This window comes from Piliocolobus tephrosceles, chromosome 8 (assembly GCF_002776525.5).
Source record: "Piliocolobus tephrosceles isolate RC106 chromosome 8, ASM277652v3, whole genome shotgun sequence".
NCBI lineage: Eukaryota > Metazoa > Chordata > Mammalia > Primates > Cercopithecidae > Piliocolobus > Piliocolobus tephrosceles.
In genome coordinates this window covers 110336584-110358399 of record NC_045441.1, presented here as the reverse complement: position 1 = coordinate 110358399, position 21816 = coordinate 110336584, and the positions used below count along the sequence as shown (strand labels likewise).

The following is a 21816-nucleotide window of genomic DNA, read 5'->3' as shown; positions in this document are numbered from 1 at the left end:
CTATTGTTCCCCAATCTTACCTAATCTACTTATGAATTACTCCCAAAATTTGATCCAGTAGAATAAAGTATATGTGTAATTATGCTTGAGGAATAATCTCTATTCCTGGTCATCTATTTATGAGACACATCCCAATGCTGTTTAGCAATTGTTTGTCAAAGCAGGAAGCATCCCAGAGTAAAGAAACACTATCTCTGACCATCCTTTTGGTCCCATGACTGACTGTGAGGGGAATGGAGTCATGGATTTTTGTAACAGGGCAAGGAACAGGAACATCCTCATGACTTACAGGTCGTGAGAGTATCTTCTTCCTCTGTTATTGATGACAAAAATTTGACTCAAATAAGTAGTGACTCTCTTGAGAGGATATTTGTGTTTAACATCTACATGAGAAAGCAAGTCCTTTTCACATCTTTATAATCAGGTAGATCTACTTTAACCTTTAGGAACCATAAGGCCCATTATGGACTGCCAGTGGAACATTTCACTAGTTGGGGAAGTGAGGCGTGTGGGCCAACCTGGCTTCTGTATCCCAGCTTGGGGTGTGACCTTTGTCCTTCAAGAGTCCCTCATGACAGATGCTCCCCTGGAGAGAAGTGAGAAATCTGCCGGAACATGTTAGACCAGTGCCACTGTGAGGCTGCCCACGTAGCCAGAAAGCCCATTAGTAACAGAAGTTGATTGTTATCAGTGGAACTATGTTAATTTTAGCTAATTCCTTCAATTTATAATTTATGAAGCACCACTGTGTGCCAGCCACTGTTCTAGGTCTTAAGGACACAGTCCCTGCCCTCAGTGAAGTCACATTCGGGATAGCGGGTGTAGGCATGTAGTGAACAAAGGTTGATAAACACAAGGGTGGGAGGGACTGTTATTTCCCATAGGGTGGTGTGGGAAGACCTCACTGTAAAGGTGAGAGCTAAGCAGAAACCTGGAAGAAGTGAACGAGCCAACCCCCGTGCTATTGGGAGCTTTTGTGTATATTAGAAAGCCCCATCTGGAGAGAGAAAGGCTTTAAAAGCTCCCTGTCTAGGTTGATCAGTTAGAAAAATGATTTTACTCTGGAAAGCACCAATCCTAAGGGCCCATGGCTTGGTGAACAAACAGTGCCTTTCTGTGAAGGAAAAGGCACCCCTCTCTTCATGCCTGGGCAGGCGACTTGGGTGAGTAGGGAAGTTCAAGGAAGGCAGGGGGAGCTCTGGAGTTTTGCTCCCACTCACCCTCCCATGGGTCACTCTAGTGCCGTGCACAAGTGACTTATTGTGGGAGCGCTATGGGAAGGTGTGTGGTGGGAATCCCATGCAGAAAGAACAGTAAGGGCAAAGACCCCAAGGCAGGACCATGTTTAGGAAACTCCAGGCATCCAGGGAAGCTAAGGGAGCAAGTGGGATCAAAGTAGGAGACAAGGTCAGGCTCCGGGTTCACTGACACCAAATATAGTTCTAATAAGATCGTTCTTTAGCTCTTTAGAGTTTTCAAAGAACTTTCTTTCATATATAATTTTTTTTTTTTTTTTTTTTTTTTTTTTTGAGACGGAGTCTCGCTCTGTCACCCAGGCTGGAGTGCTGTGGCCGGATCTCAGCTCACTGCAAGCTCCGCCTCCCGGGTTCACGCCATTCTCCTGCCTCAGCCTCCCGGGTAGCTGGGACTACAGGCGCCGCCACCTCGCCCGGCTAGTTTTTTATAGTTTTTAGTAGAGACGGGGTTTCACCGTGTTAGCCAGGATGGTCTCGATCTCCTGACCTCGTGATCCGCCCGTCTTGGCCTCCCAAAGTGCTGGGATTACAGGCTTGAGCCACCGCGCCCGGCCCTTTCATATATAATTTTATATGATTTCCACAACAACTCATCAGAGGAAGCTCAAAGAAGTTACATTTCTGAGCTAGATAATACAATTAGCAAACATAGTGGCTTAGAATTTAACTGAAGTCCTCGGTTTTCAGTACTTTTCATGATACTTTACCTCAGAGATTAATAATTTTAAAGCATTAAACCTTTTTAAAAAACATCACCAGTTCCATCAGAGCTGTGTTTTTACAAAAATAGATCTTTCTGATCCCTGTGATTTAAAGCATCTGGTTATTGTTCTCTTTTTCTGTACTTAACTTCAATAGACTTTAAAAATTTTCTCTTGTTGTAATTTAGATGTTTTTATAAAGCCATTTACATCTATTTTCTCATTTTAATGGGCCTTTAAAATATTTCTTATCACACTTTTTGAAAATGTGGTGTTTTTGCTAACCCGAATTATGTAATTGTTAGAAAATTAATGAAAATCTCACAAAAAGCATTTCCTTGGTGAAAAGAAAATTCTGTATATTAATCAGGATTTTCTTGTGAATTTCTTTCAGCTGGAAATGGAGAAGCTTCAGCTACAAGCCCTTGAGCAAGAGCACAAGAAGCTGGCCGCCCGCCTCGAGGAAGAGCGCGGCAAGAACAAGCAGGTGGTCCTGATGCTGGTCAAAGAGTGCAAGCAGCTCTCAGGCAAGGTCATAGAGGAGGCCCAGAAGCTGGAAGACATAATGGCCAAACTGGAAGAGGAAAAGAAAAAGACAAATGAATTAGAAGAGGAACTCTCCGCTGAGAAACGAAGAAGCACAGAAATGGAAGCTCAGATGGAAAAGCAACTCTCTGAGTTTGACACCGAGCGGGAACAGCTTCGTGCCAAGCTGAACCGGGAAGAAGCACACACCACTGACCTCAAAGAGGAGATAGACAAGATGAAGAAAATGATTGAGCAACTGAAAAGGGGAAGTGACAGTAAACCAAGCCTCTCTCTTCCACGGAAGACAAAAGATAGGCGTTTGGTTTCCATATCTGTGGGAACAGAAGGAACTGTGACAAGGTCTGTTGCATGCCAGACAGACCTAGTGACAGAAAGTGCTGACCATGTGAAAAAGTTGCCTTTAACCATGCCTGTAAAACCTTCCACAGGGAGCCCCCTAGTTTCTGCAAATGCAAAAGGGAGCGTGTGCACCAGTGCCACAATGGCCAGACCAGGTATTGATAGGCAGGCTTCCCATGGTGACTTGATTGGCTCTTCTGTACCTGCTTTCCCACCTCCAAGTGCAAACAGAATTGAGGAAAATGGACCAAGCACTGACTCAACACCAGATCCAACCAGTAGCACACCCCCACTTCCCAGTAACGCTGCCCCTCCCACCACTCAGACACCAGGCATAGCTCCTCAGAACTCTCAAGCTCCACCTATGCACAGTTTACATTCACCATGTGCCAACGCCTCTTTGCATCCAGGTCTAAACCCACGAATCCAAGCAGCTAGATTTAGATTTCAGGGCAATGCTAACGACCCAGACCAAAATGGAAATACTACCCAAAGTCCTCCGTCAAGAGATATGTCACCTACAAGTCGTGACAACCTAGTGGCCAAACAACTAGCTCGGAATACTGTGACCCAAGCACTGTCAAGATTTACAAGCCCTCAAGCAGGTGCTCCCTCAAGGCCTGGAGCGCCCCCAACAGGGGATGTTGGCACCCACCCTCCAGTCGGTCGGACCAGTTTAAAGACTCACGGTGTTGCACGAGTTGACAGAGGAAATCCTCCTCCTATCCCTCCAAAAAAGCCAGGGCTCTCCCAAACTCCTTCTCCACCACACCCCCAACTCAAGGTTATTATAGACAGCAGCAGGGCCTCGAATACAGGGGCCAAAGTTGATAACAAAACTGTGGCTTCGCCTCCTTCCAGTTTGCCACAAGGGAACAGGGTGATCAATGAGGACAACCTTCCTAAGTCATCCTCCCCTCAGCTGCCACCAAAACCATCCATAGATTTAACTGTGGCACCTGCAGGCTGTGCCGTTTCAGCCCTGGCCACATCTCAGGTGGGTGCCTGGCCTGCTGCAACCCCCGGACTGAACCAACCTGCATGTTCAGACAGTTCCCTTGTCATTCCTACCACCATTGCCTTTTGCTCTTCCATAAACCCCGTTAGTGCCTCATCCTGTAGACCAGGTGCCTCAGACAGCCTCCTGGTAACAGCATCAGGTAAAGGGATTGAACTGTTATACACTGTTTAAAGAATATGGCCTCTCTTCTCACTTGCCTTGATTTTCTTCACATTGCCTTGAAACTTTTTTTTTTTAATTTTATGCTTCCCCCCTGCCAACCATTTCTTTTCTCTCTCTCTCTCTTTTTTTGTTTTTGTTTTTTTTTGTTTGTTTGTTTTTTGGTTTTTGTTTGTTTGTTTTTAAAGGCTCCAGGGTATGGTGATTCATCTTGCTATATGAATTGTGGTTTCACTATGCTAAGTGCTTTCTTCTTTGAAAATAACCTGAAAGTAGTGGCTTAAAGCACATGGAGACCATTAATTTAGAGAGACTAAAGTATTTACATGGGAGAAAAGAGTATTCCTTCTTATTAAATATTTATCTCGCAAGACCTCAGTGGGTCATCATCAGACAGTACATGTTTAATTCTGTTCCTTCTGAGATGACATTTTTAAAGGCCTTTCAAGTAATTATTAACACTATGTTGGATTACCAAATTGACTAGATTTGTTCTGTAATTGGTATATTTTAAATTCTAATATCAGTTTGGTGTTTAGAGTTTTTTTTTTTTTTCCTTCAGAAATGGAGTGTGAATATTTATAAATCTGTTCTAAGTTTATTTCAAAAGCCGTGTACCCTATTTAGTGCTGCTGTCTTCCGGCACTAGGGCACAGATGGTTAACATAGCATGTGGGCTGTGTTACAGAAGGTTTCCATTGCAGGTGTGGCTTATGAAGTCACTGAATCTGGGACTCTTGAACAAAGAAAAGGTGGATTTTTCCTTTTTGTTATACAGTGCTAGAGAAAGCATTGCTTTTTATTGACATGACTGGATTAGTTCTTTACTAAGCAAATGGGGCTCTAAAGTAATGTTACCAAAAACACATAATTATAAATAACAGAGACTAGATTCCAACACCCATCTGACTAACTGCAAAGTCCATGCTGTTTCCAGTTCCCAATTTTACCCCTCAAAATGTGGAAGACAAAGTTCTGTTGAACCTTTGGAGAAGTCTCTCCTACCATGGGATCTCAGTGGTTGGTGGAGATTGTTGGTTCTAATGGGAGGAAACTTTTATAATTACAGGAAGGTTTGAATAATTGTTATATTGAATACTTTGAAGGGAGAGAGAGAAAAGCAAATAGCATCATATTTGCTAATTATCAGGTGATGGCAGCAGTATTCTAGGATTTATTTGTCCAATTATAAGCTATCAACTTGAAATTAAGGTCTTTGAGAGGCTTTATCCATATTTTGAGGGGCGAAATAAGAAATTGGGAGCAGCATGGACTTTGAAGTTAGATCTGTGTTGAAATCTAGTCTCTGCCATTTACAGTTGTGCATTTTTGGTGGCTTCTTATGCTACTCATATGGGCGAGAGTGGCTGTTAGGAGGATCAGATCCTATAACCTGTAAGCATAGTATTGAGCTTAGAATAGCATGAGTAATCAGTAAGTAGAGGTGATATTACTGTTTCAATGATATTGTTGTTTACAGTATTTTTGAGAATTTGCTTTGGAATTGACTTTAGTATTATTTTGAGATATCTTTACAGGCATTCAGCATTCTATATTTTTGATCCAAAATGGTATTACTGAGCTGAACAGCTCTTCTCGTGGCCTAAAATAATTTTGGCTGTTTCTTACAAATTAAATCCACCCTCAGAAGAGGAATTTTGCTACTCAGCAGAATAGAGAATGTACTATAAGATCTTTGGGCAGTCACAAAACACAAGTTCCAGAAATGTGTGGAGCAGTGGCAGTGCTGTTGCCATAAATGAAAACACTTCCTAGGATATAGAAGTTTTGTCACTTAAAAAATACAAAGCCATCTTTACCTGAGACCTTGAGGCTCTGCCACTTGTTGCCTTGGTCATTACTGTGGTCCAGGGTTTAGCTGCACATGCCCTTTGGTTTTGGCAGAGAAGCCTTAAAACCAGCATCTATGACTGGGGAACATTTTGTCAACAGGATTGAAAAGTTAACAGATTAAAATGTGTTAACTTTTAAAGACAGAGATTTACTAATCTGTTATCTATTCACCAGGATGTCCTGCCCTAGGATACAGTAAAATTTTAGATAAAAGAGCTATAACTCCTCTGAAAAATGCCCTTCACTTATGTCTGGAAATCAAAAGACACTATAGACCAGAGACCAAAAAAATACCACCCACTGAAGATACAGAAACCAGATTCCTTATTTTCTACTCTCTGACTTCTGCAATTTTGCCAAAGTATTTTGTTTATTTATTCCTCTCAGAATTGCAGAATTACTTTTGGTAGAATAACAGGTTTCCATGTCATTTGCTTATAAGATGTGACTTATTAAGGGAGAAGGGAGGCACCGGAAGCCTTGAGTCATTCAGCAAGTGTTTACTGAGCACCTAGACTGGGAAATGAAAGTGTCATTACACTTACACAACGGAGGTCTACAGCACTACAATTCAACTATAAATGTTGAGTTGAACTTTCCAAGTAAGAGAGGATTTCAACTCTGTTGTACATTGAGATTGCCCCTATTTTCGCCACTATGCCCATTGCAACTAAGAAACACCAGAGCTGCCTCCACCCTGCTTACTAACCTGTCTGTCCCTGGGTGAGCTTGTGCCTCTCCAGGTCATTAGCCCTTTGAAGGGTATTAACCTTCCAAACAGCCACTGATTCCATTGTGGTTGCCAAAAGCAAGGCACAGGGACAATGCGCATCTGTCAAATACCTGACAGATGTCTCTTCCAATTTCGGTGATCAAACAAGCACTGAACTAAGTATAGTAAGGCAGGATTAGTCTATTCCTGCCCCTCTCTAAGTATTACCCTAGAGAGCTAATTCCCTCTGAGCCATTAGCTTTTTCATTTAAAAGCAAAAGCATTGCGGGCTGCAGTGTTCAAACCTGTAATCCAAGCACATTGGAAGGATGAGGCAGGAGGATCACTTGTGTGCAGGAGTTCAAGACCAGCCGGGGTAACATGGCGAAATCCCATCTTTACAAATAATATAAAAATTATCTGGGCATGGTAGTGTGTGCCCTTGGTCCCAGCTACTCAGGAGGCTGAAGTGGGAGGATCACTTGAACTCAGGAAGTCAAGGCTACAGTGAGCCATAATCATGCCACACTGTGCAACAGCCTGGGTGACACGGTGAGACTATGTCTCAAAAAAAGCATTGAACCAAAATTATTATAATATAATAATATTCCCAAACAAAAAAAGATTTAAACTTATCTGATAAATTTTCAAACTACTTCTCCCTCCTTGGAGAACTACTGGCCCATAGTACTTCCAACTCTAGAATCCTGTGTTTCCATGTCAGCTTCTATCTGTAACAATTATAACTAAGTTAGAGCCCCAAGGAAAATTGGAATGACAGAAGTTACCCTTTCAATGAATTGTAGTATAAATTACCCAAACTCTATTTGGCAACCTTTATAGCCAAATGTTAAATTTTTAAATAACATTCTTAATTCTAAATGAACTAGAATTTCTTGTCCCTCCTGAACTTGCCAAATAAACACATTTCAAATGTTAGATGAACAGAAGCCTAAACCAGAAATCACTCCAGGCAACTGAGTTTCCATACCCTTGGAAATTGTTTTTTCTGTGTTGTTTTTGGTTTTTTTTTTTTTGTTTGTTTTTTTTTTTCATTTGATACATTTGATTTAATTTGGTTTACACCTTTTCCCTATTGAAACATGACTTTTAAAAATTATCCTCCATGTGTGATTGGCTTAAAGGCTAAATCAGAAAACAAGAATGATCTGGGCTATGACATTAACCTTCTCCACCCTCTGAAGCTGATGCCGGAAGCTGTTCTCACTCCTTCCCTCTGCTATTGCATGTCCAGTCATTCCCTTCCTCCTGGCATGTTGTGCAGGATGCTCACCTTACTAATGTTTGCATATGACACTGCGAAACTGATTGACCTTTTGCTAACATCATTAGAGTAGCTGTACGAATACCGGTCTGTTCTGTCTTAACCATTATTTAACCTCTTAACTAAACATTACCATTTTTATCATTGTCGGGAATTTCAGATGAACAATATAGTCTCATGGTGAAGTCTTATTTTTCCCACATTTAGGCAGGATTTATTAAAATAAGCTTGTCTGTGTTAGACAACATTGGAAATGTTAGTGAAAATATAAAATGTATTTACAGTTTTAAAATACTTGGTATTTATAAAGCATTTTTCTTCTGTAAAGATTTTTAAAATATATTGCAGACCTCTAAGAAAATAAGGCAACTGATATATCTTCTGTAGTTCTGTATAATAAGACCCTTCAGTGGTCTAAAGATGGAAAACAAATTGAAGAAAAAAATTTGTCTTTCAGATAACTTATTAAAAATAGGGTTTCCCAGGAAATTACAGCTGCAATTGAGTATTTCCGTATAAAGCAGTTGAAAAATATGTTTAAACTGTCTTCTCCCCCCAAAAGCCTAGATTTATGGTGAAAAAAGAAAAATGTAGACAAAACCCAAAAGAATAGCAAGCCATTTACCTGTATTGGTATTCATAAAAGAATATCAATAACCAAGACCCCTTGGATGAGATGTAAAGAGAGAATGAAAGAGAGAGAGGCTGAGTATGAGCCCCATTCCCTCCTGTTCCACAGAGGACTGTAGTGCGATGCCTTCATATTGCCTGTGTTTGCTTTGCAGTCAAGGTTTTATACCTTCGTGTTTATAATTTCTCTGTTTATCCATTTCTAATAAGTACTGATTTAATTTTTGTGGGCCTGTTTTTTGTTTGTTTGTTTGTTTTTAAGAAAATACAAAAGGTAAAATGTACCAGAGAGGAGCCTTCTTGTAAGTATGAAGTAAAAATACTACTTTTGTAAGAAGAGCTAATGAGTATCAGTAGGAAAATATCATAAAGTTTAGATAAATATTGAATTTTATGAGCATTTTAATTTTGTATGTCACTACATATAGTCCTAATAGGATTAAAAACAATAAATTATTCATAGACCCAAATAATTGATTATGAAGATATAGTATCCAGCTTTTTATAAGCAGTGTAGTTTCATTTGTATAATTGGCTTTGTTTTGCCTTTTTTTAAAAAATAATTTTTAAATACTGAGAAGTTCCTTTGATATGTCCTTTGAAAATATTTATTAAGATAATCTAAGGCCAATAATTTAGGATTTAATCGTAAGAATTGAGTATTACATATGTATTAATATGACACTCATATGCCTAGAATTATTATGCTGATACCAATGTACAGAGGGTATAAAACATCCACCTGTTGTATCTTACTAAAGGGATATTACCACGTATCGTAATCAGGTGGCCATTCTGATTGTATTCCACTGCTAAGAAAGGATGTACAGGTAAATATGGCAAGATCTTATCTCATCATGCCACTCACTTGCAAAAGGATGTAAAGTCAAAAGCCCATGTGATCACTGTTATGAGCAGAAGGTTCAATATGGTTTTAATTTTCTTTTACAGATGGTAGTGGATAGTTATAAAACATTTTTAAAATCCAAATGGTATAGTTCCTTAATATAAAATTTTACTGCAGCTAGTAAGAAATAATCTTTGTTTTATGTACAATGAGATGTATTTGCATATAGAAATTTAGGGTCTAGCCATTGTGAAGTACTATTTAGAATAAAGCCGTCCATCTGTGATCACTTTGGTCAGGACAAAATAGACCTAACTGGCCTGTGAAAGTGTGCCCTTAGGGATGAATATATGTACATATGCACAATGCTGTTACACGTGTTAGAACCCTATAAGGAAAAAGAGGAAAATGTCTTATTTTGAAAATTCACTGTATTTAAGTCTAAAATACACAAATACCTATATATCACATTGAATGAACATTTTTACTTTACTGTTTTTACAGCCTTTTGATCAAGGAAGAATTCAGAAAATGTTTCATGCTATATGCAGCCGAATTCACACACTTAACAGATTCTCTTCTAAAGCTGCTAAATACTGATGAGAAATATCTAACTATGATAACTCATTGTTTTTGTTAAAATTATATATTGAGTGTCCTGTTTTGTGGCTGATTAAAAGTTTGTTAGGCGTTTTGTAAAGGTGGCCAGATGCTACAGTCTTCACAATTGTATATCGAATATTTGTGCTGGTGAACTCTAGATCCAGTTATATATGTTATATTTTATTATCTCTTAATACTGAATAGCAGTTGGCCTCCATTATTTCCATTCCCAAATAAGGGAATTCAAGGAATATAAATAGACTCTTTGGTCCATCTTAACAGTTTACATAAAATGTAATTAAACATTTTAGAAACCTTGTTGAAAAAGAAAAATCTGTTTCTTACAATTATTTATCTTATACCTGAAAATATCAGTTCACTTTTCCAGATTAATATTGAACTAGAGGAAAACTTTACTTTGTAAAACCTTTACATTTTAAAATTCAAATTGTTTTAAAATCCTGAAGAGGAATTTGAACTTTTAAAACAAGACAGCCATCTTAAGTTTTCCTATAACCAGTCACCACTTTAACACTTATCTGTACAAGACTCATAACTAAAAATAATTTTTCACTATGTATGTTGATTTAATTAGCAGCAGATATAAGATCTGAAATAACAGTCCAGATTCATGCTAAGTAAATATTAACAGATTGATAATGTTAGAAACCACATAATCCTCTAGGGACACATGTTCATATGTTTGTGTGTGTGTAATTCGGAAAGGAATGGGTAATATCTGTCTCTTGTCCTTGCTCCTACTCTCTAACGAGGGTCACTTTAACCTACAGGCTGGTCACCCTCCCTAACCCCTTTGCTAATGAGTGGTGGTCCTGCCCCCCTGGCTGGCAGGCCCACCCTTCTTCAGCAAGCTGCTGCCCAGGGAAATGTCACTTTATTATCAATGCTGCTTAATGAAGAAGGACTGGACATTAATTACTCCTGTGAAGATGGCCATTCTGCCTTGTATTCTGCTGCTAAGAATGGACATACAGGTAAATATGGCGAGATCTTATCATACCACACACTTGCAAAAGGAGGGAAAGTCAAAAGCCCATGTATCCATTGTTATGAGCCTAAGGCTCAATGTAGTTTTATTTTTCTTTTACAGGTGGTAATGGATAGTATTAAATGAGATTTAAAGTTTGTATAAACATTTAAAAAATCCAAATTGTACAGTTCCTTAATATAAAGTTTTACCACAGCTAGTAAAAAGTAATCTTTGTTTTATGCAAAGATGACTTTGCATTTATGGTCCGTTAGAAATACCTGATATGTGAGAAAGTCTAATTATGAGAACTTTAGTGCTACATGCTACAGTGAGGGAAAGTTTTAGTAGTTAGGAAAGGACATGGGCCTGAAATTGTTCCACAGTTGGAAGAATTCATAGTTATTTGAATGTCTTAAAAGAACCGAGAAGTTGTGTAACTATAAATGGTATATCGATGAAGACTGGGAATTATTCTTGTTCTTTAAAATGCAAATCCTGTAGTCAAATATACCAAAACATATGGGAGTGCAGAAAAAGAGAGGATTTGACCGCAAATGCAAAGTCAGATAGCATTGCATATGGGAGCCCATGTGATTGTTGATTAATTCAGATAAATGGAGGATTCTAGCGACCTCAGAGAGCCCATTATTTTTTAAGTATTCTAGAATTCTTCATAAACACTATGGAGATTTTCTTTAATATAGAAGAAGTAAATCTACTAAGTAACATGAGGAATGTGACATCTAGGTGGCATTTATTCCTCAGTTAGGTGACTTCCGATGGGCTGTCCTTTAGCCTCATTCATGGAGTTAAGGGTAGTATGCCCACCATCCGGAAGCAGTTTAAACATCATAAAGTAATAATTTATTTAAATACAAAGAATGGTATTTCAGTTTGGTAAGTGAAATTGGTTTTCCATCTAGGAACATTATTTTCTGGGATAGACTCGTGAAAAAATCTGGTAAAGCATTTTCTGTCACATGACATTATTTTTACTCAGCAGCAACTCTTCCCAAAATGCACGCGCGCATGAGCACATGCACGTGCACACACACACACACACACACACACACACACACCCATCTTAGTCAGTGAGTCTGGGGTATTATAATCTTTGGGAGAAGAGGCTGCTTTTCCTGTAAATTAGTCTGCAGAGTCTCAGGTCTGCCATGATGGAATTGTGAGATGAACTGTGCAGGGGAGAGGCCCTTTGGGTTTAGAATCTATCTACAGCTTGCATAGAATTTGGCACATCATAACTCCAAATGGGGAATTTACATGGCTTTCTATTAAAATCCATAGACTGTGTGAGATTGCTGCTGAGTGCAGAAGCCCAAATCAATGCTGCTGATAAAAATGGCTTCACACCCTTGTGTGCTGCAGCTGCTCAGGGACATTTCGAGTAAGTTGCTCTTAATTCCTTTTTTCCCACTGTGAAAGCCTCTTTTTATAATTTGCACACGTATTTTAGTTCCGGCTGGATGTGTAAACTAGTGCTTAAAATCACTGGCAAATAAATTCACTAAATATATTTGAGGATTTAAATGCAAACTAGGATTCTAAATTTGCTCTTAATAATAGTTAATATTTGAGGGAAGTGAAGAAGAGAACTGTGTTGTGTCCCAACTGCACGTGAATGAACTTTCTTCGGAAGATAATCTATGGCATGTCACCACATATGTCATGAGATAAAAGACTGCTGAAAAGCTTGTTGTTCACTATTTTACACCATTCCAACCCCCCAAAAGATTTTCTACTTATGATGTCACTAAAAGTAGAACATAGAATTAAATTGGTTGTAATAATCTGAACTTCCTAGTGGTAATGTATTCCAATTATTCATCTTGTTTTACCATTTAAAACAAAATTGAAGCATGAATTTCACATACTGAAAGAAGTTTGAGCATTAAGCCAAAGAGACCCTATTAATTAAAATATACCTAACTTTAGCAATGATTTATTTAGTAGCTTACTAAGTCAGTCAGATATAGGCATGACTTTTTAACATTAAAAGTCATATTTTAATTTTAAAAAAATAGAAAATAGCTAAGTTGCTTTCTCTGCCTGTGCTGAAATGTCAGGTTGTGGGAAACACAAGTTGCTTTTAACGTTTTAATCTAACTGTCCCAATAGAAATGTTCTTTAACAAATTATAAAATTATTGAAATTGGATTTTTAAGGTTGAATCCATGTTATTAATCATAAATATAAAATTTTTAAAATTCAAAATTAATTATTTATGTATAGCATGATTTACTTTTCTGCATATTGAGCACATATTTCATTACCCTGAGTTTGTCATTGAGAACCCTAGACACTGATTTTGCTGTACTCTTTGGGCATATCCTGACTCCTTCAAAAGGAATTTCTCCTTCTGAGCTGTGCTTTTTACCTTTACTTTCACCAGGCAGCCTGTAGGGCCACTTTCTTGGAGAGTATAGCAGTCACAGGAATGGAAGCATGGATAACTCTGCAAAAAGGAAGGACCCTGGAGAAATCTGGGGATTGATTTATTGATTATTATTATTATTTTTTAGACGGAGTCTTGCTCTGTCACCAGGCTGGAGTGCAGTGGTGTGATCTCAGCTCATCACCTCACTGCAACCTCCGCCTCCTGGGTTTAAGTGATTCCCCTGCCTTAGCCTCTGGAGTAGCTGGGACTACCGGTACACACCACCACACCCAGATAATTTTTTGTATTTTGGTAGAGATGGGTTTCACCATGTTGGCCAGGGTGGTCTGGATCTCCTGACCTCATGATCTGCCCCACTCCGCTTCCCAAAGTGCTGGGATTACAGGTGTGAGCCACCGTACCAGGCCAGATTGGTTAATTTAAATGTGTCTGCTACACACATACATCAACATGTCACATAATAAAAAATATATATATATATATAAATCAGAGACTGCAAGGAAAAACTAGGAAAAACATTCATTTGAGTGAAAATAAAAGATGAAGTGGATTGCTTCTTACTTTGATTATGATTTAGCCCTCTTTTTAAGTTTATTCTCAACTAATTTTACAACTAAAGCTCTGCATGTTTAGCTAGTAACTAAGTGTCACAAAGTCTTGACTTTACCTCATTTCTTTCCTCCTTGATTCTCAGGGCAGCGGAGTTTCTGCTTAGCTATCTTTTTCCTCATCAACTAGCCTGCCTTCAGGAGACAGGACAACCTCTGCTGTCTTTTCTCCCCAAGGCAACCCTTTTCTCAGCCTTTCTGCTGCCTTTTATAGAGAAGGCACATGGTGCCCTGATGTCTATGCTATTTATAATTATTTTCTCAAGTGAAAATCTCAGAATGACTCAGCAGCCTTTTTTCAATGTTCAAACTATTTTGAACCAAAATAATATATATTTATCAAGTACAGTTAAACCGTTCATCCCAGGAAGTTCAATTCTAAGGACTCTACTTTCACAAGTTGGTTATAGGGAAGTGTCATAAAGGAGGTATTAGCACTTTTCAAATTTTCATGGAAGAAATGAAATTTTATTATTAGAATATATTTTCTAGCCTTATAAAAATAGTATTCATATAACAAGATCCATAACAATTGATATATATATATAGAGAGAGAGAAACAATTGATGTATATAAAGATGCAGCATTGCCTTCTTTTCTGTATTTAATATCTTGGTTAGGTGGTGCTTCAAAGGTCAAACCCAGGTTTTATGTAATTAATCCTAATCTTGTGTTTAGGTGTGTAGAATTATTAATTGCATATGATGCTAACATTAATCATGCTGCTGATGGAGGACAGACACCTCTATACCTGGCCTGTAAAAATGAAAATAAAGAATGTATTAAACTCTTGTTGGAAGCTGGAACCAATCGAAGCGTAAAAACCACAGTGAGTACCAGTCTGTTTTTTTTTCCCCCGTATACATAATTTGCCATATATTTGTAAACTCTACAACTAGAAAAACAAAATAAATTAAAATAGAGGATGCTTTATTTTGTTTTGCTCGTAGGATTTGGAAAGTGTCTGACCCTTGTTTGAATCTCTTTCCTGTTAATTAAATGTCTTGTTCATTAGCCTAACCAGTCCTTTAACCTCTGAGCCTCAGATTCATCTGTCAAACAGGAAAACAAATACCTATGCTTTGATTATTTTTAGAACTAGGGCAGACAAGGGAGGTATAATTTTTTATTCATTCAACAAATAATAATCTCAGATCCTGGGTTTTCTTAAGTAAAGGAGAACCAATGGTTAATAATGGCCACAGAGATGTAGCGGGGTGTGGTGGCTCACACCTGTAATCCCAGCACTTTGGGAGGCCGAGGTGGGCAGATCACCTGAGGTCAGGAGTTTGAGACCAGCCTGATCAACATGGAGAAACCCCGTCTCTTCTGAAAATAGAAAATCAGCTGAGCATGGTGGTACATGCCTGTAATCCCAGTTATTTGGGAGGCTGAGGCAGGAGAATCACTTGAACCTGGGAGGCAGAGGTTGTGGTGAGCCAAGATGGTGCCATTGCACTCCAGCCTGGGAAACAAGAGTGAAACTCTGCCTAAAAAAAAAAAAAAAAAAAATTATATATATAAGCAGAGATGTAATAAGCTAGATATAAACATTTTTAATGACTGTTATTGCTAGAGTTTTTTTTTAAACTTCCTATTTTTTGAAAATCTGAGAAAACAGTTTAGTTTTATATTTTTCATGTTATTTATATATTGAGAAATCTATGGTGTTACACATATTCAGTATAAAATTCTATAGTGAAAAATAAATTAATTTTGTATCACTGGGCTGAATGAAAAAAAAAAAGCAGTACAGCATAAAAATTAGGCACATCCTAAGTTAGAGAACACAGAAATCCATTCTCTCCAGCTAATTGCTGGTGAGCTGAACAAAATCTTTGGAAGTATAGATGCTCAAAAGTCCAGAGATAAACAGTATAATTGGGAACAATTATGTCTGTGCCTTATAATAAGTATCAAAAGAGGATGGAAGATAGAAATTTATTTTTCCAGAAATGGTTGCATGGCCTTTGTAATATAAATCGGGAAAGGTCAGAAGCACACTCTTCAGTAGTAGACTACTTGTGTAGTATACTGTTATACTACCCAAGTAAAGGTGTCCACAACCCAGTGAAGAACACACCTGAATGGAGCTGATTGAAGCTCCAGAGTCTTGTCTTAGCCAAGTGAACTTTATTTACCTGATTGGCGCACCCTTGTCTTGTCTTAGCCAGGTGGATTTTATTGGTATGAGATACCAAACCAGAGAAAAAGCGACATTGCAAAGGGACGGCTGTAGCAAATGATCAGATGACTTAGCCCAAATTTAGATTGTTCTTATTAATTGTCTGTTTATCTGTCTTCTACCCTATTATTTTTTAAAAGTGTACTGTAGCTTACTGAAATATATTTAGTATAGCAGTGTGAAATACTACATGATAAAGGTATGTCAAGGGGAAATTAAAGGTAGAAAAACATAGCCAAAATACAAATCACCAAAATAAGCCAGGTTCTTTTATGAAAATTTTTTTATAAAAATAAGATGCGTGTCTGAATAGAACGCAGACCCATCTCTATATAAAGATGAAGAGACTATAGATAGAACCTAGATTTTTCCCAGAATAATGCTTGTCAAACTTTAGTGTATTAGAATTTCCTGAAGGTATCATTATGTCAGATTGGTAGACCCCATCCCCAGAGTTTCTGATTCAATAGATCTGAGATGAGGCTTAAGAATTCACATTTCTATCAAGTTCCCAGGTGATACTGATGCTGCTGGTCTGGGGACCACACCTGAGAATCACTGCCCTAAAAAGGACTTCTATTAATACCCCTACTCCATCTACCAGCTAAGTGGGTAATAGAGGCTCCAAAGTAATATATTCTAGAAAACAGACCCAGTAATTTTAGTTGAAACATTTTCTAAGCTTATAATGATCAGTATCCCTCTGCAGTCACAAAACACTCAATAGGGGCCCATAAACCTGCAATGAAATTATTTGGCCTTGTTTTTCCTTTATGTCTACCTTTTCCCTGTTATTTAGGATCTTTTCTTCTGAAATGGTTGGCATAAAATTTTAAGATCACAGAGTTAGGTCAGTGCCTTATAAGTAAAACTGGCTTATAACTGCATTCTTTCAGTATTCTACTAATAACATTCTTGCATATAAATTTTTTAATTCCTTTCAAGTTCATTCTCTTTCGTAGTATTAAATTGAGATTTTGATTTACCATACGTAATACTCAGTTATGCCCTGGGAAGTACCTGCTCACCCCAAATGGTTAACTGGTAGGTAGAAATGATTACAAAATAGCAAACATGAGTCATAGCAGTTGGAAATATTGTTCACTGACCGAAGTGAGAGAACTTTACCCAGCTCATCGGTGTTGATGTTCAGGATTGGAATGCCTGCTTTTCCCAGCTCAGTGGTCCATGCCCAAGAACATTTTGAAGTGAACTTTCAATAACATTATCCTTGACATTAATGTTGTTATCAACCCTTTCCCCCTGGTCATTTTATTTTCAGGATGGCTGGACACCAGTTCACGCAGCTGTGGATACTGGTAATGTGGACAGCCTAAAGCTTCTTATGTACCATAGAATACCAGCTTGTGGAAATTCTTTCAATGAGGAGGAGTCCGAGTCAGGTGTCTTTGACTTGGATGGAGGAGAAGAGAGTCCTGAAGGCATATTCAAGCCTGTTGTTCCTGCAGACCTCATTAACCACGCCAACAGAGAAGGCTGGACTGCTGCCCACATTGCTGCTTCCAAAGGTTTTAAGGTATGTCTGTTAGCAGCTGGCCTCACCATGCAACTGTAATTTGATGAGCAGCAAAGTTGTCTGCTATAGATTAAGTGTACTTAAATTGAATAATTGGAAACTGAATGATACAATTGCAGATGTTACCAATACAAATTGACATTATTCCTATGCAATAGTTATGGTCAAGGGTATAAGAGACTTTTAATAAAGATAATTTATTTGTAGTTTGTTAATGAGAAATATGAGGGTAATTTCAAACATTTTATCTACAATAGGAGCAAATCATTGGTGTTGATTTAGTTCATTGGGTTGCTTACTTCAGTACCAACACCACGCTGCTAGTGAGAGGCAGGGTGAGGATTCACACTCATGCTGCAGAGCTCGTTCTCTTGCCCGGTACCCTCAGCTGCCAAACTTACCCCTGTCTGTGCTGTCTTACCAGTATCTAAGAGGGAGCTCTAGATGCTCAGATAGAATACAGAATGATTCTGAATATTAAAGAAATAGTGTAATATAGTAGTCCATTCACTCATGTTTTTCTGATGTCAATCACTTTAGCATTCATTTGTGTTAGCAATAAGAAGATATTAGGAAGTTCCTGAGTGTAAGGTACTGTGTGTGCTAACATTTGTAAGGATCATTCCTGCCATTAGGTAGCTCCTAGTTCAGTGGCAAGTGTGCAGGGTACAAGACAAATGTAGGACAAGAAGAGCACAAAAATGAACACAAGGAGAACAGAAATGCACTTGGAACAGTATAAAAATGCAGCAATTACAGGAAAAAGAAGGAGAACATACATATTTCAAAGGGCAGAACTTCAAGAATGTTAGGCTCAGGCATGGCTCATTCTGGAGGAGTTGGAAATTATTTTGAGCTTTGCAAGGAGGATTAAATTCACCATCACCACTGAGAAAGGAGAGTGGTTCAGGTGAAAGGAGCAGTAAAAACAAACACATGGAAGTAGGGAGGTGGATAACAGGTCCCTGTTAATTGGGATAATGGAGAGTAGTGAGAAATAAGACCTAACTGGGAGTTTCACAACAGGGCCTGGGGCCTTCAGTGACATAGCAAGGAGTTTGGTCTTAATTTACTATTCAAAGTGAAACCATTGAAAGGTGTTGTACAAAGGAACAAAATAATCAACTGAATAGTTTAAATAGATTCATTAAGCAAGAACATCAAGAAGATTTGAGATTACAAAGAAATTGGTATCAGGAAGAGACACTACATGAAAGATGATGAGAGCAGTGGAAATAATGAGAAATACTAGTAATGCCCCAGAAATGAGCATGGATTAGATGAGGGAAATGGGGGCGCTGAATAAAAAGATAGTGACATTCCCAGAAAGAACAAGGAAAAGGATCATTTTGATCAAGAAGACAGAATGCAGTTTTAGACATGCTGAATGTAAGTGCTACAATTTGTTCATCCAGATAGAGATAGCTAAAGATGTGTATTTAGAGCTCCTGGTTGGGTAACTTCCTGTTGTGATCTTGGCAGAAGCCGTTCATCTTGGACTTTGGTGTTTTACAAAATGAGAAAAGGGCATGATTCAGTTCAATCTGGAGGTATTGTTTGTTAGCAGTAGTTTTGTTGTTTTGTTTCCCCAACTTCACCCTTTGACAAAAAAGATACAAAAATTCTGGGAACTTGATTTGTATGTATGATTTGAATGGAATGCAATAATATTTGACATAAAAGTTTTTGGGAGACAAAGATGGGAAATGTGAATAGTTTAAACCTGAATATGTACAGTTAATCTAGGACTATGAATCCTTTTGCTGTTGTAGAGGTGCATGGAAAGGGTAGTTTGCAACCTGCCTTCCACTCCTTTAAAAGAAAAACTCTGAATGTAATATGAGATGTTAATGATAGGAGTGTGTTAGGCCTGCACTCAGCCTAGAGGCAAAAAAAAAAAAAAAAAAAGAAAAAGAAAAGAAAAACAAAACCTGAACACCCTTGATCTAGGATGTTCAGCTACTGAACCTCTCAGGCTAGGCAGAAAGGAACTCGCTTCCCAGGGTGAGTTATCCTTCAGTATAGGGCAATTGTGATGCTGCTCAACTCCTTAATTATGAATTCTTTATTAGTTCTGGTGTTTTTATGATCAAAGAGGGCATTGTCATTGATTTCCACACCTCTGGCATATTGTCCAAGGGAAATGTGACCTCTTTCTCCCGTAGACTATGACTCTTGTGTATTCTTTTACTTTAAGATTCACAAGATGAATTTTGGACAAGGAAAGAGAGATTTTTTTTTAAAGTGGGCATGACTGACAATATTCACACACTGCTAGGCTATTAATATATTTTTTAAGCCCTGGAGTGGACACTAAATCTTCTAGTCTAACCTTTCCATTTTATGATTAAGACATTTAAACCCCAGAGAGTTTAGTAGATAAAAGTTGGGAATGAAGCCCAGATTGCCTGAATCCATTTGTCTTTTCATTGTACCATACTTCCTTCTCCGCTAGTCAAAGATATTGGAAAATGTATTAGTATCATTTGCCTAATATTTATATTCTGGCTGAGACAGTTCTTCAGAAAGTAATCTACTTATAACTAAGATTTAATTAAGGCCAGATTTCTGAAAAAATACAGCTCTGAGCTAGTCATTGCATTGGTAGAAAGATTCTACATTGACCACAAGTAGAGCTTAAAAATAGGTTTTTTTCTTTACTCTAGCATACATTTGTCTAATCTACACAGGGTAGTAGAATCATTGCTACCCAAGAAGATGACTTCAGTTTCCACGTGGTTTTCAGTAGGGAATTGTGGAATTTCAGAGCTTGAAGGGACATAACATAGCTCAGTGGTCCCCAACCTTTTTGGCAGCAGGGACTAGTTTCGTGGAAGACAGTTTTTCCGTGGTTGGGGATGGGGTGGGCTGGGAATGGTTTCAGGATGAAACTGTCCCACCTCATAAGGAGCACACAACCTAGATCCCTTGCAGATGTAGTTCACAATAGGGTTCACACTCCTATGAGAGTCTAATGCCACCGTTGATCTGACAGGAGGCGGAGCACAGGCAGGAATGCTTGCCCACCCTCCACTCACCTCCTGCTGTGTGGCCTGTTGCCTAACAGGCCACGGACTGATACTGGTCTGTGACGGGGGTTTGTGGACCCCTGACATAGTTCATCTAGTCAATTTCCCTTGTGTTGTAGATAAAGAAACTAAGTCTTTATCTGTAACAAATGGGAAATGGGTAACTAATTCCTTAAGCTCCATTCATTGAAGATCAAATTCCCACATCTGTCCTTTTTCCATGTTACCCCCCTCGTCTTTTTTCCAATGGTTAAGAAATTTGTGCAGACCACCATTAAATGTCATCGGAAAACCTCTCTCTACAGCTGGCCTGACTATTCCAGAGAGGCTGCTGAACTAAGGATAAGCCTTTGTTTCCATCATTTCATCTGAATAGATAGGTGATTTTTTTTTTTTTTTTTTTTTTGAGACGAGTCTCACTCTGTCGCCCAGGCTGGAGTGCAGTGGCCCAATCACGGCTCACTGCAAGCTCCGCCTCCCAGGTTCACGCCATTCTCCTGCCTCAGCCTCCCAAGTAGCTGGGACTACAGGCGCCCGCCACCTCACCTGGCTATTTTTTTGTATTTTTTTAGTAGAGACGTGGTTTCACCATGTTAGGCAGGATGGTCTCCATCTCCTGACCTCGTGATCCGCCCGTCTCAGCCTCCCAAAGTGCTGGGATTACAGGCTTGAGCCACCGCGCCCGGCTGATAGATGAATTTCTTAATGAAACTTCCTATTCTGTCATGAAACCATTGACATGTTAGTTTCCTACAACAGAAACAAATTTAAGAGATTGTCTGGATTTGAGCGGCTCTGTTGTTGAAGTTTATATACCAAGAGAGTTTTTTCACTGGAGGCACTGCGTGAATTTTTCACTACAGGAGGTGGTTATACTTCTCGCTTACCGAAGCCAGTGGCTTCCTATCACTTCTGCTTTTGCTCAGTCTCCCTGCGATTTAATGCAAACTCCTCCCTCCCTGGGCTTCCAGACCACTGTCCTTTTCTCACTTCCCCTCCAACTTTGCTGACCAGGCTTTCTATTTGTTTTTCTGCTTTTTGTTTTTTGGGGTGTGTGTGTGTGTGTGTGTGTGTGTGTGTGTGTGTGTGTGTGTGTG

The 21816-nt window shown here is 38.7% G+C and overlaps 1 protein-coding gene across 2 annotated transcripts in view; it reads left to right on the top strand.

Annotated features, from left to right (window-relative positions):
* CTTNBP2 (cortactin binding protein 2) overlaps nucleotides 1-21816 on the top strand; it is a 164208-nt gene that overhangs the window by 78962 nt on the left and 63430 nt on the right. The window contains exons 4-8 of one of the 2 annotated variants that reach the window (XM_023228243.2): nucleotides 2352-4005; nucleotides 10748-10951; nucleotides 12250-12349; nucleotides 14647-14797; nucleotides 17436-17690. In XM_023228243.2, the coding sequence (XP_023084011.2) occupies nucleotides 2352-4005; nucleotides 10748-10951; nucleotides 12250-12349; nucleotides 14647-14797; nucleotides 17436-17690 (2364 nt within the window). The remainder of the gene's footprint in view (nucleotides 1-2351; nucleotides 4006-10747; nucleotides 10952-12249; nucleotides 12350-14646; nucleotides 14798-17435; nucleotides 17691-21816) is intronic. The other variant, XM_026454312.1, reaches the window with a different exon arrangement.